General features: G+C 41.8%; 1 protein-coding gene across 1 annotated transcript in view; it reads left to right on the forward strand.

Annotated features, from left to right (window-relative positions):
* Nucleotides 1–9,241: 9,241 nt before the first annotated feature.
* The window catches only part of LOC136859000 (lachesin-like), a 1,149,967-nt gene continuing 1,144,727 nt past the window's right edge, over nucleotides 9,242–14,481 (forward strand). The window contains exon 1 of the mRNA XM_068225763.1: nucleotides 9,242–9,568. Within this exon, the coding sequence (XP_068081864.1) occupies nucleotides 9,242–9,568 (327 nt within the window). The remainder of the gene's footprint in view (nucleotides 9,569–14,481) is intronic.

Here is a 14,481-nt window from a genome sequence, read left to right on the forward strand (position 1 = left end):
CAATCCGTCGTCCAGGATATGTCCTATTCAAGTGGTTCCGTACTGCCAACGACTAGTGTGAGTAGCTCCATCCTGCTGGAACTACGTCCTTAACCTTAACGTAAGGGGCACATCCACCAATAAGAGCGGGAGGTATGCACAAAGAAACTGTAGATTGCGTCGTCCCTTGAGGTTTTCTTCGAAGAAATATGGTTCAATAATTATCTTGTCACCTATTATACCGCACCTCACGTTGACGCCCCATTGCACCTGAAATCGAGCTCCCCTTATCCAGTGAGGATTTTCAACGCTCCAGTAATGGACGTTATGACGATGAACAGTTCGTTGTTGGGTACTCTGGATTAGTAACTAAAGAGAATGTCCGTTAAGAAATCCACATCAGCTTCAACTCCTTGTAATATCCATTGCGAAAATTCTGCCCATTTTTTGAAAGTCATCTCTGCGAAGTTCCTCGTGTAGGTAATGAGGGTAGGGGTGGAATATATGGTTGTGCAATATGCACAGTACAGACACATGACTGCTGTTCAGTTCACTTCCAGTGACCCATGGGATTATATGGGAGTTGTACACTATTGCATTTTGAACAACTTCTTCGCTGTTTCCAGACGTCACTCGAGCATCCCGAACGGGGGAGATTGCATGAAATGACCCCGTTACACGCTAATCGCAGTAACCACTACACCTCAGAGGTGGATCCTTTTGACACTTAACGGTGTTAAACATTAATTACGAATGGGTTTACGAGTATAATATAAAAATTAAATTGAAAATCTCGTACATATATTCAAACTCTGAATCTCTGGAGCGCATCACATGCTCACTGCAATTGTTACCACATAGCCACTCCAGGAGACAAACAGTAGGTCTCGTAACTCTGTACTAATGGAATACTCTAGGCTATCGCCTCAAAATTCATCTTGTATGTTTCATGTTCTGAACTCGACTTTGCAGACAAGTTTACCTTGCTGCAAGCCCCACAGTGTGCGAAAGAATCATGTCTCTCTTAAGCCCATATTGTTGCAACCATTCCCTACGTATAGGTATACGTATGAATAGGTATGTATACGAATGTATCTATTATTTCGTTGAATAGGTCCAGCATTATGTTTCGGTTGGTATTCACAATGAATTTGTCCATAGTCGGTGCTTACTTGGGTATATTTATTATAACTTCCTGAGAAGAATATCTGAGAATTGAGAAAAATAGAGTCTTCGTAAAGGATGCCTAGATAAGTACGAAATTAAAATTTAAAACAGGCATGACTCAAGAATGTTTTAAAACCTCACTGTTACAAGTAGCCTATTCAGGCACCTCCGCCGTGCGCAATTCCGCGCAGCTACTTCCAGCGTGAAAGCCCAACCCTGATAACTATGTATTCATGAAAAGAGCGAATGTTCTCGCTTGGAAAAGTTACTGGTGTGTTATAGCCTTATGTCGCTATTTTTCGCCGTTATTGAACGCTCAAAAGGTAGTAATATTTTCGTGCAGTAGATTATAAAATACTGTGAAAATCACGTTTCTATCAATTTCGATGTGATGAGACTATACAAAATGGCGGTGAATTGACTGAATCTTGTACCGTTTACGCATTGTGTGGGGGAAGTCTATATCGGGCTATTTCCACATAAAATTGCTGTAAGATTTTGCCTAAGATAGGACTAAGAGGCATTTATTTCCTAGTTGGTTGGATATTTTCGGGGGAAAACAGGGGCAGCTGCACTACCCGGAATATAATTCATGTATATGAAGCACAATGTCTGTCTGTCTGCCTGTTTTCCCGTCAGTCTGTTCCTTGTACAAAACCGTACTGTTCCACCAAACTGAACCAAATTTTGTATAGGCCTACTTACATTTTAAAAACCTGAAGGTAACTCCATCTGCAGGAAATTTTAACGATCCTCCCTATTCCGTAGATTTAGCCCCTTTGACACACTAACGTACGCTAATATAGGCGAAATATCGAGGTTTTATGGGGCTGATATCAACCGTTATGGAAATATTGGCACCACACTACCCCGCTTTAGGAAACGGATGGAGAAAAGACCAGCCGTAAGCACATTAGCTCAAGGATTCTACAGAATAATACAGGCCTGGAGTTCGAAGTAGGCAAATGCGTAAATGTAGGCTAGTCCAAGGAGATATTCTGCAACACGTATGACTGCCTGAAAAAACATTGTTTGGATAAGCCACTCATAGGAATGCAGCTGAGGAGGGTTTTGAGATATGAAAATAATCGAAAATATTGTCCAATCCATGGGCTTTGGGGTCGCTGAGATGAACAGTGACACTCCGCATTTCGTTTAAGACCAACTTCAGACTCCATCGGTATGCGGAGTGAGAAGGGGTGAAAAACAAAGTCCTTCATTTTCCCATGCGCATGTGTAAAGGAAAATGAACCTTAAAACATCATACTCTAGGAGTGGGTAAATATGCCATAGAAACGTGCATCCCTACAGCACGTTACAGTAAGGTTCATATTCATTTTAAACACCCGCACATGGGAATGAACGTAACGAAATTGTTTCAGATGAACCGCAAACCATTAAGTGGCTGGGAGTGGTGACAAGTGTTAAGAGAAATAATGCATAGGAAGGGTATTGTCGCATTCGTGGTTTTGACAGAGGAGCGACGATATTTGGTGAGAAATAATCACGCACAATATATTACATCATGCCAACTGGGCATGCATCTCTGAAAGTGACTACTCTTCATAAAATTACAGAAAAATGTGAAGTAAAGAGGAAGAATTCTATTAGAACATAATTAAGGCCATTAATCTTCATTAATTTATATGAGAGAAAGATAAAGGGGACATAGTATCATTCTTGAAAAGTACTCAAATTTTGTGTTCAAGTCCGTGGTTACTCCTTTTCACTCCGTCTCTCCCCATCCCGGTGGTTTCATTCTGGAAGTCAGGGCGATTTGGTCAGTTTAGCTGCACGTGCTGGCAGTCACGATCCGGATGAAAAAGCACACGTGATTGATGAATGCACGGCTGTACAATGGCTATACGCCTCTCTATTCAGGGAAGTGGAGGGGCAGTTCCTAATATAGGTGTCACCACCTTGGAGGCCCTCGTCTCCCTTCAGGAGAGGAATGAAATCATTTAGTAGTAGTAACCACATGTAACGTTGACTTGAAATTATGATCCATTTTTGAGTGAAGTCGAACACCATCCAGGGTGTATGAATCTCTAGCCTACACACTTCTTATGATAACGTTCCCTCAACACGTGCTTCAAATTAGTCTAGAAACTACTGTATGCAACTTTCCAGGTCTCCGTTATAAAAGTGAGAATGGAATTCGGTCATCACTCACCAGTGTACCTCGCCTAGAGCACCATGGCTTTTAGTGTCGGGTGTGTCCGAGGATAAGTTCGGCTCGCCAGATGCAGGTCTTTTGATTTTACTCCCGTAGGCGACCTGTGCGTCGTGATGAGGATGAAATGATGATGAAGACGACACATACACCCAGCCCCCGTGTTAGCGAAATTAACCAACTGTGGTTAAAATTCCCCACCCGGCTGGGGATCGAACCCGGGGCTCCTGTGGCCAAAGGCCAGCACGCTAACAATTTAGTCATTGAGCTGGACAGTGTAGCACCATGATTGGACACAATATCATATAGAACAGTCTGGGATATTTAGTTTTATTTCTACCTCCGGAATCTTCTGGCTTAGATAGCTTGAATTCAGTAACACACGAGCCAACACACAAACATGATTTGTTCTCCAATAAACACACACGAAGTTATAAACGGGATCACAGCAGGTGGTTGTTCATCGCAGTTTTATTCCGCTCGATAGAGAGCGCGCCTGTGGAATTCAAATAGTTTTCACAGCTAGATATCACACTGGGAGAAATTGCAAGAATAATTACATCAGTTCTGAAAACTATGTTTGAAGGCAATGAATACATACAAACATACAGTACATATCGGCGGCCTAGTTCTAATACCACGTATCTGAAAATGTTCTTCATTTCCATTATTTTAAGACTTGTCACGCCTCCCAGCCACATATTGACATACAGACAACAAAACAATTTTCGTTGTGTTCATTTTCCTATGCTACTCAATAAAGGAAAATGAAACTTACCGCACAGCATTGTAGGAATGTATGTTTGCATGGCGTATTTACGCACTCCTACAGTATAATGTATTTACTGAGTCTGACCGTAATCACCGTCCGGCTCCATGGCTAAATGGTTAGTGTGCTGGCCTTTGGTCACGGGGGTCCCAGATTTGATTCCCGGCAGGGTCGGGAATTTTAACCTTAATTGTTTCATTTCGCTGGCACGGGGGCTGGGTGTAAGTGTCATCTTCATCATCATTTCATCCTCATCACGACGCGCAGGGCGCCTAAGGGAGTCAAATCAAAAGACCTGAATTAGGCGAGCCAAATTTATCCTCGGACACTCCCGGCACTAAAAGCCATACTTAATTTCATTTTACCATAGTCACCTTGGTCTCCCTCTACTTCTTCGGCCTTCGGTGGTCGAACCCAATTTTCTCCCAGGTAAACTATTCTTTTTCATTTGTCCCACATGACCCCACGTCTGAAACTGATTTGTCCACACAACTTCACCCCACGAGGGTATTCCTAACCTAGGCTTGATCTCTTCACTCCGGGTACCATCGTGGCTTCGTTCCCAGTTCTCAGCACATTCTTAACTGTTACTTATGAATTATAAATCGACCAATTTTCACTCCTGTACAGTAATATCGGTCCACAAATAAACCGATAGAAATAGAATTTCTTCTGAGAAGACGCCTCTTTCTTGCAGAATACCAGTTTTAGCGTTGTTGGGCTTTGACTCAATTTCAATTGTACTGTCGTCGTGGGAAGATACGCATCCTAAGTATATGATTATATGATTCACCTGTTCCAATTTGTGTATTCTCTATTTGATTCAATCCTGTTACTTTTCTTCCCAACGGACATCACTTTGGTCTTGAAAATGTTAATGTAAAGGCCGCGGCCGCTTCCTTCCCACTCCTAGCCCTTTCCTGTCCCATCGTCGCCATAAGACCTATCTGTGTCGGTGCGACGTAAAGCAAATAGCAGAGGAGAGAGAAAATGTTAATATTAATACCATACACACTGCATAGTTTTGAAGCTTAATTGCAGGGTTTCAGCACAGGCTGACATTAAGACCGAGTCGCAGCACAGGCAAAATCGATTGCTAGGTTTCCACTAACTCAAATCCTCCCTGCCGGTTTATAACATTCAGTAAATAATCTCTTTGAACTATGAACAAGAAAGGTGAAAATTTACAGCCTTGTCTAATCCCTGAAACTTCATTTTAACGAGAACTCATTCTTCCATCAAGTCTCACTGCGGCCCGATTGTCAGAATATATGCTTTCGAACTGCCTATAAGATCCAACTCATAATTCCCAGTACGGCCGAAATATTGTCATGGTACCCTTGTCATAAACCTTATTTACATCTATTATGCTGTCTTGTGTACTCATGGCATGTTTCATTCACTTGACGTATACTGAAAATCTGGTACTGACATCCAATGGTGCAATTACTGCTTACGTCCAATCAGACTGCATCTTACCCTCATCCTATTACATTATGAAGCCGTTTCATCTCTGTCTACAAATTGTGTTTCACTATTTTAGGTGTAGTTTCATCTATTTCATATGCTATATATCGATTTGCATAGACTTATCTACTATCCTTTCCATTCCCTCGAGCGTAATTTCTCTGTTAATCGTAGTTCTCCTCTCCATTAACTCCATTGGTGGGAACAATAAGTTCACCTGATATTCTCAGTACGTTAGTCATTTCCCTTTTCCTCCCTTTATGAGATTGTTTATCACACCCAGAAATGTTTTTGCTGGGTTTCACCAAGCCTTTCCAGGTTATTACCGATTACTTCCCATGATTCCGTCTTGAAATCTAAGTGATTTTTAAGTTCTTACAGTTCCCTGCCTACATCAGTTCTTGCTTGGAGTATTTTTGATACAGCTTCTTTTTACAAACTTCCCTTACTTCCTGATGTCACTAGGGTGTTTGTTTCTCCTTAATGTTTACACAGCGTTGCTCCGAGGCAATTCGTTGCCATATTAACTACAGCCTCCCTAAGGCACCTATTCACTTCCCACATCCAGAACCTGCTGACACTCTATTCTTAGGAACTTTTCACTATTCACATTCATGAACTGTAGTCTGATTTCCTCGCTTTGGAGATTTTATGTACATTTCCAAATGCAGATCATATAGAGGCTTGTATCAGTGAACAATCTTTGGAATGCCCGTACATTACTAACAGATTTTTTATGAATTCTAAGTCAGTCGTTATATATTCTGGGTTTCGTTCCTCTACCCTCTAAAGTTTAAAGGTGGTCTTATGCTTGGAGAGAAAATTCGCAATTGCTTATCCCATATAATCGTAGCTGAACAGTAAATGGTTCTCTTTCGTATTTTCATCCATACTTCTTTCCTGCATAGTACCACTTCCTCGTATTCTTCATTTCTATTTTCAATTCTCGCATTTAAATTAGCACTATCCTGTCCTAGCTGTTGTACTTGAGTATGACGTCGCACAGTGATCTGTAACACTAGTACAGTTCATTTGCTGCCTCCTCACGTAGTGAATACACAGAGAAAATTCTCATCCCATTTCGTCCAATTGTTAATTTTTTTAATATCATTTCCTCATTTACGTGACGAGCAGAAACTGTGCTGCATTCTATGTACTTTTTTATAATCATTCCTTCCCCCTACTCCAGTCTTCCACTTTTAGTATCTGTTAAAGTAATCGTTATAATTTCCAATCTCTTCCTCGTTATTTCTTCTTACCCGAACATCATTAACTACTAACACATCCAGAATCAACCTCTTTGCTATCTCATCTACTTAAAATTTCTTCCTTAATCCCCATTAATGTTGATAACACCCCACAGAATTACAATTGTTTCGCCAAGTTGTTTCTAAGGAGTCCCTGGTCTGTTAAATGATTGCGGGATTCCATCGCTATCAGTAGTTTCGAGACTTCCTTAAAAAGTTTTGAGTTCGATAAGAGAAGTAGGATGCTACCTTACTTACACATAGTGAGCATTTATCCTCCATAGCCCTAGTATCCTGAGCACAATAAGGTCCATGACTTAGAATCTCCAGAGATGCCCAATCGTTCTGCATTAAAACAGGTATTCCGACACTCAGATCCTCTTACAAGGCCATTCATCCCTTGCCAGAGTTCACGAATAAGAACTCGTCTGCAGTAACACTCATCGCAAGCCATTCTTGACATCAATAATGATTTCGAATTTATCGAAAATTGGAATTATATGGTCAATTAATTTCATCATTATTTATAATTGGTTTGTTACAAAATTATACTAGCGTATTCCGAACGTGTAGCCACAAACTAAATCTGCATTGGAATGGAAAATATTTGGAAACTCTGCATTTCAGTATAAACATATACAAATATCCTCCTATTATTAAAATACTTATCATAATATATCTAGTACCTTTTACCATATGGATAAGGTAAGGGTGTGTTCTGCCCGAAGGCAGGTCCGAACCTCCGCAGAGGTGTGCCTGAGACGGAGTTTACGTGCGGTAGGGTGGCCAGTTACTTTCCGCTCCTCCATTCCCTTACCCCCCCCACCAACAGTGCGTGGCAACCCATCCACTTCTCGACCACGCCCAATGTTGTTTAACTTCGGAGATCTCACGGGATCCGGTGTTTCAACACGGCTACGGCCGTTGGCCCATATGGATGATTACCTTATGAATTCATGTTATTTAAGGGGGGATAAAATGAATATTTCGACTTCAAGATTGGACTGGTTTCTTTCATCAGCCCAACTACCAGTTATATGAATTGTGCTCAACACATGAAGTCTTGTATTAGATAACTACGAACATAATATTTTCAAATGCAATTAAAGATGGCATTTTGGTGTCGTCTCAATATAGCCGTTTTCCACATATGTTCATTTCCCTCCATGGTAGAATCATAAATCGCTATGGATATTAGCATTTCTATGTTCATATTAGGGAAATAAAAGGCAATATTTGGATTCCATCACAGTTTAATTAGTCATTTAGGTCTTCTTATCGCATTAGTGGGAACTAGGAGCTCCTGGGTCGGACGTCACGTCCAGCCCTGGGCAAGGGCGTACCTCCCTCCCGATCAATTAGCCTCGTTAACATTGGACACATCAGCCTAGGTGACCAGGTGATAATTCACTGTGTGTCAGAACATGCCGCATCACAATTGTAATTTTTCACAGCAATATTCGGTGATTTTCACACGTTAACATCACATCAGTAACAGGTTTAAATTGTGCTGTTCTAGAGCATCATAATTTTTTGTGCATTGTGGTAAAATTGTCTAAGACTTCGTATTTCTCACACAAATGACATCGTAATCGTTCTTGCTTACACATCGTTTCTAGTGTCTGTGAACGACGGTGGGGTAGAAGGGGTATACATAATACACTGGCGGAAAATGAAATACAATTTAAGCAAAACAGTTTCCTTGGTAACATATGTATTTGATTAAAATTCCAGGTCACATGTTTAAATATGCGCGAGAAAACATTTGACGTGCTAATAGGGTAATAACCGTTTAAGTCGACGCGATTTTGAACGCAAGTATAGAAACATGCTTGCCTTGAGTCATACAGGTGACGTATTCCATTTCGTGGGATGTAGTTCCACTACCCCTGTTATACTTGGTCAGTCAAATCAGCAACGGTTGATGCTGGTATTGGATGACGTTGGATTTGTCGTCCCATACGTGCTCAGTGGGCGAAAGGTCTGGTGTTCTCGTACGCCAAGGCAACTGCTCGACACTCCGTAGATCGCATAGGGTGACAGTAGCCGTATGAGGACGACCGTATCCTGTTGGACAAACTCCACACTCCTCCCCCCCACTGAATACTGTGCATGAATGACAGCACAACCGGTTCAATCGTTAGTCTGACGTACAAATCCGCTTTTAAGGCTCTTGGGATAACGACGACAATATTTCTGCTGTCAAGGGAAATAACTCCCCCAGTCCATAACTCATCGTGGAGGTCAAGTGTGTCGACGATGCAGGCGGCTTGGTTCCAAGTGCTCACCTGGCCTCCTTCTTACCAACCTAAGGCCATCAATGGAACTAAACAGAAACGACTCTCATATTAGAACATAACATATCTCCACTCTGCCTTTCAATGACCTCTAGCTTGACACCGGTACATTTGTAGATGGCTGTGATTCGGAGTTAGTAGCATGATGTTACAGGACGTCTCACTTGGAGCTGTCCCTCAAGTGATGGATTTGTTACAGTTCGCTGTGTCTTTCTGGTGCCAATTGAACCTAATTAGTGCTGCAGATGCAGTAGGATCCACCACAGTGATGCATCGAATACGGCGGTCTTCCCTCTCCGTAGTGGCCCTTGTGCAGCCGGAGCACGGGCTTATTGAGACAGTACCTTCCCCTGGTCATTTTTGCCAGCAGCGACGCCCTGTGGATACATCCATACCAAGTCTTTCTGCAGTTTCGTTGAGAGTACATCGACCTTCTCGTAGCCCTAATAGACGACCCCGTTCAAGCGCAGTAAGTTGCCGATAGAGTCTTCTTCATCTCCTTAAAGGCATGTTTGATCCACACATACCTCACAACGTCGACATCAGACGACGTTAACGCTCACGAAGTGTACAGTACGTATTTAACACAAACTTGCTTTTGAAGGTCATTGTGGCGTTACTAGCATTACACTTCCTTGACTAGAATGCAAATATGAATAGGTGTCGTCTGTCAGATATCTAAACACGAATTTCCTTTTTCACCAGTCTGACTCGTTGGTTGAATGGTCAACGTACTGGCCTTCAGTTCAGAGGGTCCCGGATTTGATTCCCAGCCGGTGTCGGGGATTTAAACCTTCATTATTTAATTCCAATTGCCCGGGGGCTGGGTGTTGGTGCTGTCTCCAACATCCATGCTACTCACATACCACACATAACACTATCCACCACAACTAAACACGCATTTACCTACATATGGCAGATGCCGCCCACTCTTATAGGAGGTTCTGCCTTACAAGGGCTCCACTCGGCTAGAAATAGCCACACGAAATTATTATTCTTCGCCAGTATACAGTATATTAATTGGCTTATACGATCACAGCGCTTTTAGGTTACCCGGGACTAACGTATCTTGAATGTTCCATTCTTACCAGCCTATATAAATATTGCAGTATGTTCAGTAGAATTTTCCGAGAAATTTTTCGCTAGTGTGAGGAAACAGTAATTTTACCTTTTATCAAATCAGGTACTGAATCTAAATATAGAGGAAATTGTTTTTGTAATATATCTAAATATGTAGTTCATAATGGAAGAAACATCGAAATACGAAGAAGGCTTAGCTAGGTTGAAACACTGGATTCCATGAAATTTTAATTTAACAGAATTATACGAGCCAATTAACAATGCCATGAAAATAAAACAAATCCTTGGAGGAACATATATTAGGGTTCTTGTCTACGAAAACGACTGCTGCCCAGGTAGGACACCTGCAGATATTGAAGTATCACGTGGCAGAGTAATGCTATTCTCAGCCGAATTGTTTGGCATTCGTGACCCAATCTGTTGCCTCTCAAATCAGCCAGTTCCTCAGTTGTACTGACGAGGCTGAGTGAACTCTGTTCCAGCTCTTACTATAGAATTATAGATTGAATTTGCCGCGAACAGAGCTCGGAGCCTCTGAGACAAAGGCAGGCACACTCCCCTACACCATGGGTCTGGTCGTTAACAGCATCGTACAATGAAGTCCATCGTCAGTTCCTTCCCAGTCCTTGACCTTTCCTATCCCATAATCGTCATATCACCCGTCAGTGTATGTGCGACATAAAACAAAAAGCAAAAGAAAACTATACCATTTACTTGGAATTTATATTCAGAAATTCCGTTCTGTGATGTATACACTGGCGTTTAGTAAAAACGCGTGGACAGAAATATTCATATCATGCAAGGATTATTACTATTTTTATTGGTCGCAGCACTTTCATATTCATATCTAGACAACATACTACATTATCAACCACCACAGAAACACTCAATATTAATTACATCCATCCACATTGGGTTGGAGTCAGGAAGGGCTTACAGACGTAAAACAGGGACAAATCCACATGTGAAACACAGTTCGCGCCCGCAACCCCACAGATGTGAGAAAAGCGGTAGAAGAAGAAGTATGTATCAACAACCACCAAAATAAAATTAACCTTGCCTCAAATAATACTTATGATCATCAGAGACGCAAGGATGCTTGATAAACCGTTCGTATAGACTTATTAACAGTGAAGATCAAACAGTTTAATGCCATATGTAATGGGATGGAATTACTTGATGCACATCTTCACAATGAAATTACAATTAATTGATTGTTTTCCTTGGTTAGGAAAAGCCAGTATAGCCTGAATGGGAAGTCAGAGAGCAAAGCACACAGAGTGGTTTGATGAACAAAGAAGAAAGGATGGGGAAGATGGTGAAGGAGCAATAAGAGCACAAAGCCACATCTCCTGCAAGAAAAACATATATGACGTTGTCCACCTTCGCCTTTTCTCCATATTCAAGGTGTGCCAAAATGTTGGTCAAACTTCACCTGTTTCCGTTTCCTCCCGGTATTTTTCTGATCATGAGTGTACATTATTGAATAGAGAACCTTACGCCCAACATAACGGTATCACTGTGAGAGAGTTAGGGCAATAAGGGCAAACGTTACATGATGTGGGTGATTTTGAAAATTACCAAATAATAACGCTAATAATGAATAGGAGGAGCATTGTCGCACCTGCAGCTTTGGCATATGAACGGCGATATACGCTTCCTCCTCTTTCATTCACCTTTCATTGATATGCCCATTAGCCACTTACGTAACCGCCGAAACTGGTTCGTTTGTCTAGCCTCATATAACACTAGAACAGCTGAGAATTCCACATTTCTAGAACAGCGGTAAGGGGTCATTTTGACACTTCATAAGAAATGTACATGAAAACATTCAAAAGAGAACACAATAAGAGATGTATATTCTTCTACTGTGTTTTCACAAATTTATTTTACACACAAAGACCTGGCATTAGTGAATGGACCTTTTATATTACTCATGGACTCATGAATAATCACAAAAGACTGCACCATATATATGTTTCTCTAACGAGTTAAAAATGTATTAACTAATTGAACACCTTTTCTCAGCAACAATTTTATATTTATATATTATTATACATTTTCAGAAATATTTTAGGAAATTTAATAACACCCTAAACACATTTCGAGCAAACAACTTCTACTTTTCGTGCACATTTTCCTCACACTGCTTTGAGACACTAGCTGCAGGCATCGCTAGATTTATAGCCTTCACACAGACCAACTAGGCGCTTCTTCCGCTGTTTAGATGGACACTGTCCGACAGCCTCCTCTTATTGTTACCATTGCCAGTCCCGCCCTTTTATTTCACTTGAAGCTTTATCTACCTACCTGTTGCTTGTAAACTGACAGCTGTTCGGCATAGGATGTTGTGGCATTGGACACCTCGTGCATGCAGCCTTGGTGGTATGGTATATTTACGAGACATTTTGTCGACCACATCTATGCCGCGTTTCGTGCCGTTGTAGAATGTAACAGTTTCTGGCTTCTTCTTTCATTGTGTGCTCATTGTTACTTGAGCGCGACATGTGCTTCCCTTGCTACACTGTCAAGGTGCACTGTATATTCCCAGTCTGTCACAAGGTGTTTGTAGGGTATAATTCAGACCTGGATTTCTTCACCTCAGTAGGGATTTCCAGACGAATGGGGTTGATGGGGTTGATTCTTCCCACCAACAAAGTATTTTCCACTTGGAGCTTCTTTGCAAGTTAGAGAGATGTGAAGATGCTGTGTGTCGTCACGTGTCTCCCTTGGTTTAGAACCGGCTCCATGTGAGGAAGTACGACGTACTCTCCCAGTGGCTGCTTATCAGGACGCACGTTGACTTTACCAGGGTTTGGAAAGACATTGCAGATGAACTTTGAGTCCACATCTGCAGCAATTCGAGTCTACACTTGTCGGGCTTGTTTGACATAAATTGGATAAATCTGCATCTGGTTTTGCTGGAAGGTAATTGTTCGTCGACTGTAATATTTTCACGAGTGTGGTGCGTGGTAACAGCGAAGGCAATTTTCTACAAATATATCCTAGATTTCAGAGACAGGAGCAAATACGTTAGCTGGCAGACTCTCAGCTCGGGCTGATTTCTCCTTGAAAAGGAGGACTCTGAGAAGCTTTCTAAATCTATCTCTTGACATTGTGCCCATCACGAACTGCTGTCCACAAAAACGCGACCATAGATCATCCACAGACACACCTTTCGAAAGGACACTGCAGGTGTATACAATGGCAATCATAGCCTAAACGCCTCATGCGACACGGTCCAGTCCGTGTCCGTGAATTTTTTTCTGAATATTTGATTCTATGTGTCGTTTTATTACACGAAGCATCGATTTATCAAGGAGAGGACGAAAGGCAATAATGACAGAGTCGTCACCTTTGTGGTAAGCATATGTAGTAGGACCTCCCCACTCGTTCAGGACGTCCATTGCAGCCCGCCTTCCAGATGAAAAGTTCGAATCCAAGACCTTACATTTGGTTCCTTCTCGGGCGACCTTCTTCACCAATAAAACACCTGACTGAGAAAGATATTTGGGGCGAGTTTGAACTAAGATTAGCGCATTTTATTTTTCCTGCGGATAAATCATCCTCTGTCCCATTATGTTCTTCCTCACTAGTCTCGCTTGTCTCAATTAAGAAATCACCATCGAAATCGCATAGTTCACGTTCAAACCCAACGTCCGTATCTTCTAGCATGCGAGATCCCTCGTCAGTTGAAGGACGATCGTAACTCGACATGTCTGTCCGTAATCACATTCTAAATGATGAAATGAAATGTCGTATGGCTTTCAATGCCGGAATATCCTAGGAAGGGTTCGGCTCGCCAGGTGCAGGTCTTTCTATTTGACTCCCGTAGGGCGCGTCGTGATGAAGATGAAATGATGATGAAGACAACACATACACCCAGCCCCCGTGCCATTGAAATTAACCAATTAAGGTTAAAATCCCCGACCCGGCCGGGAATCGAACCCGGGACACTATGAACCGAAGGCCAGTACGCTGACCGTTCAGCCAACGAGTCGGACGTTCTAAATGATGAGATGAATACAATAATTTAGCTAATGGGAACACTCATCTGACAGTTAGAGCTCAACAACACCAATAATCCAGATCGGGTACACAAAGTTGTCCGAAAATGCAAACTTCTGCGTTGTAATAACGAACTGTCCAGTGTATGTAATATCAAAAATCTATGAGAATGTAAACATTTATCTGGGTGCGATGCATCAATGTAAACGGGACGAAAAACGATGAAAAGTCAAGATACACTGACTGACAGAGCAAATGCAACACCAAGAAGGAGTGGTTCGAAAGGGATGAAAG

Source organism: Anabrus simplex, chromosome 1 (genome assembly GCF_040414725.1).
Source record: "Anabrus simplex isolate iqAnaSimp1 chromosome 1, ASM4041472v1, whole genome shotgun sequence".
NCBI lineage: Eukaryota > Metazoa > Arthropoda > Insecta > Orthoptera > Tettigoniidae > Anabrus > Anabrus simplex.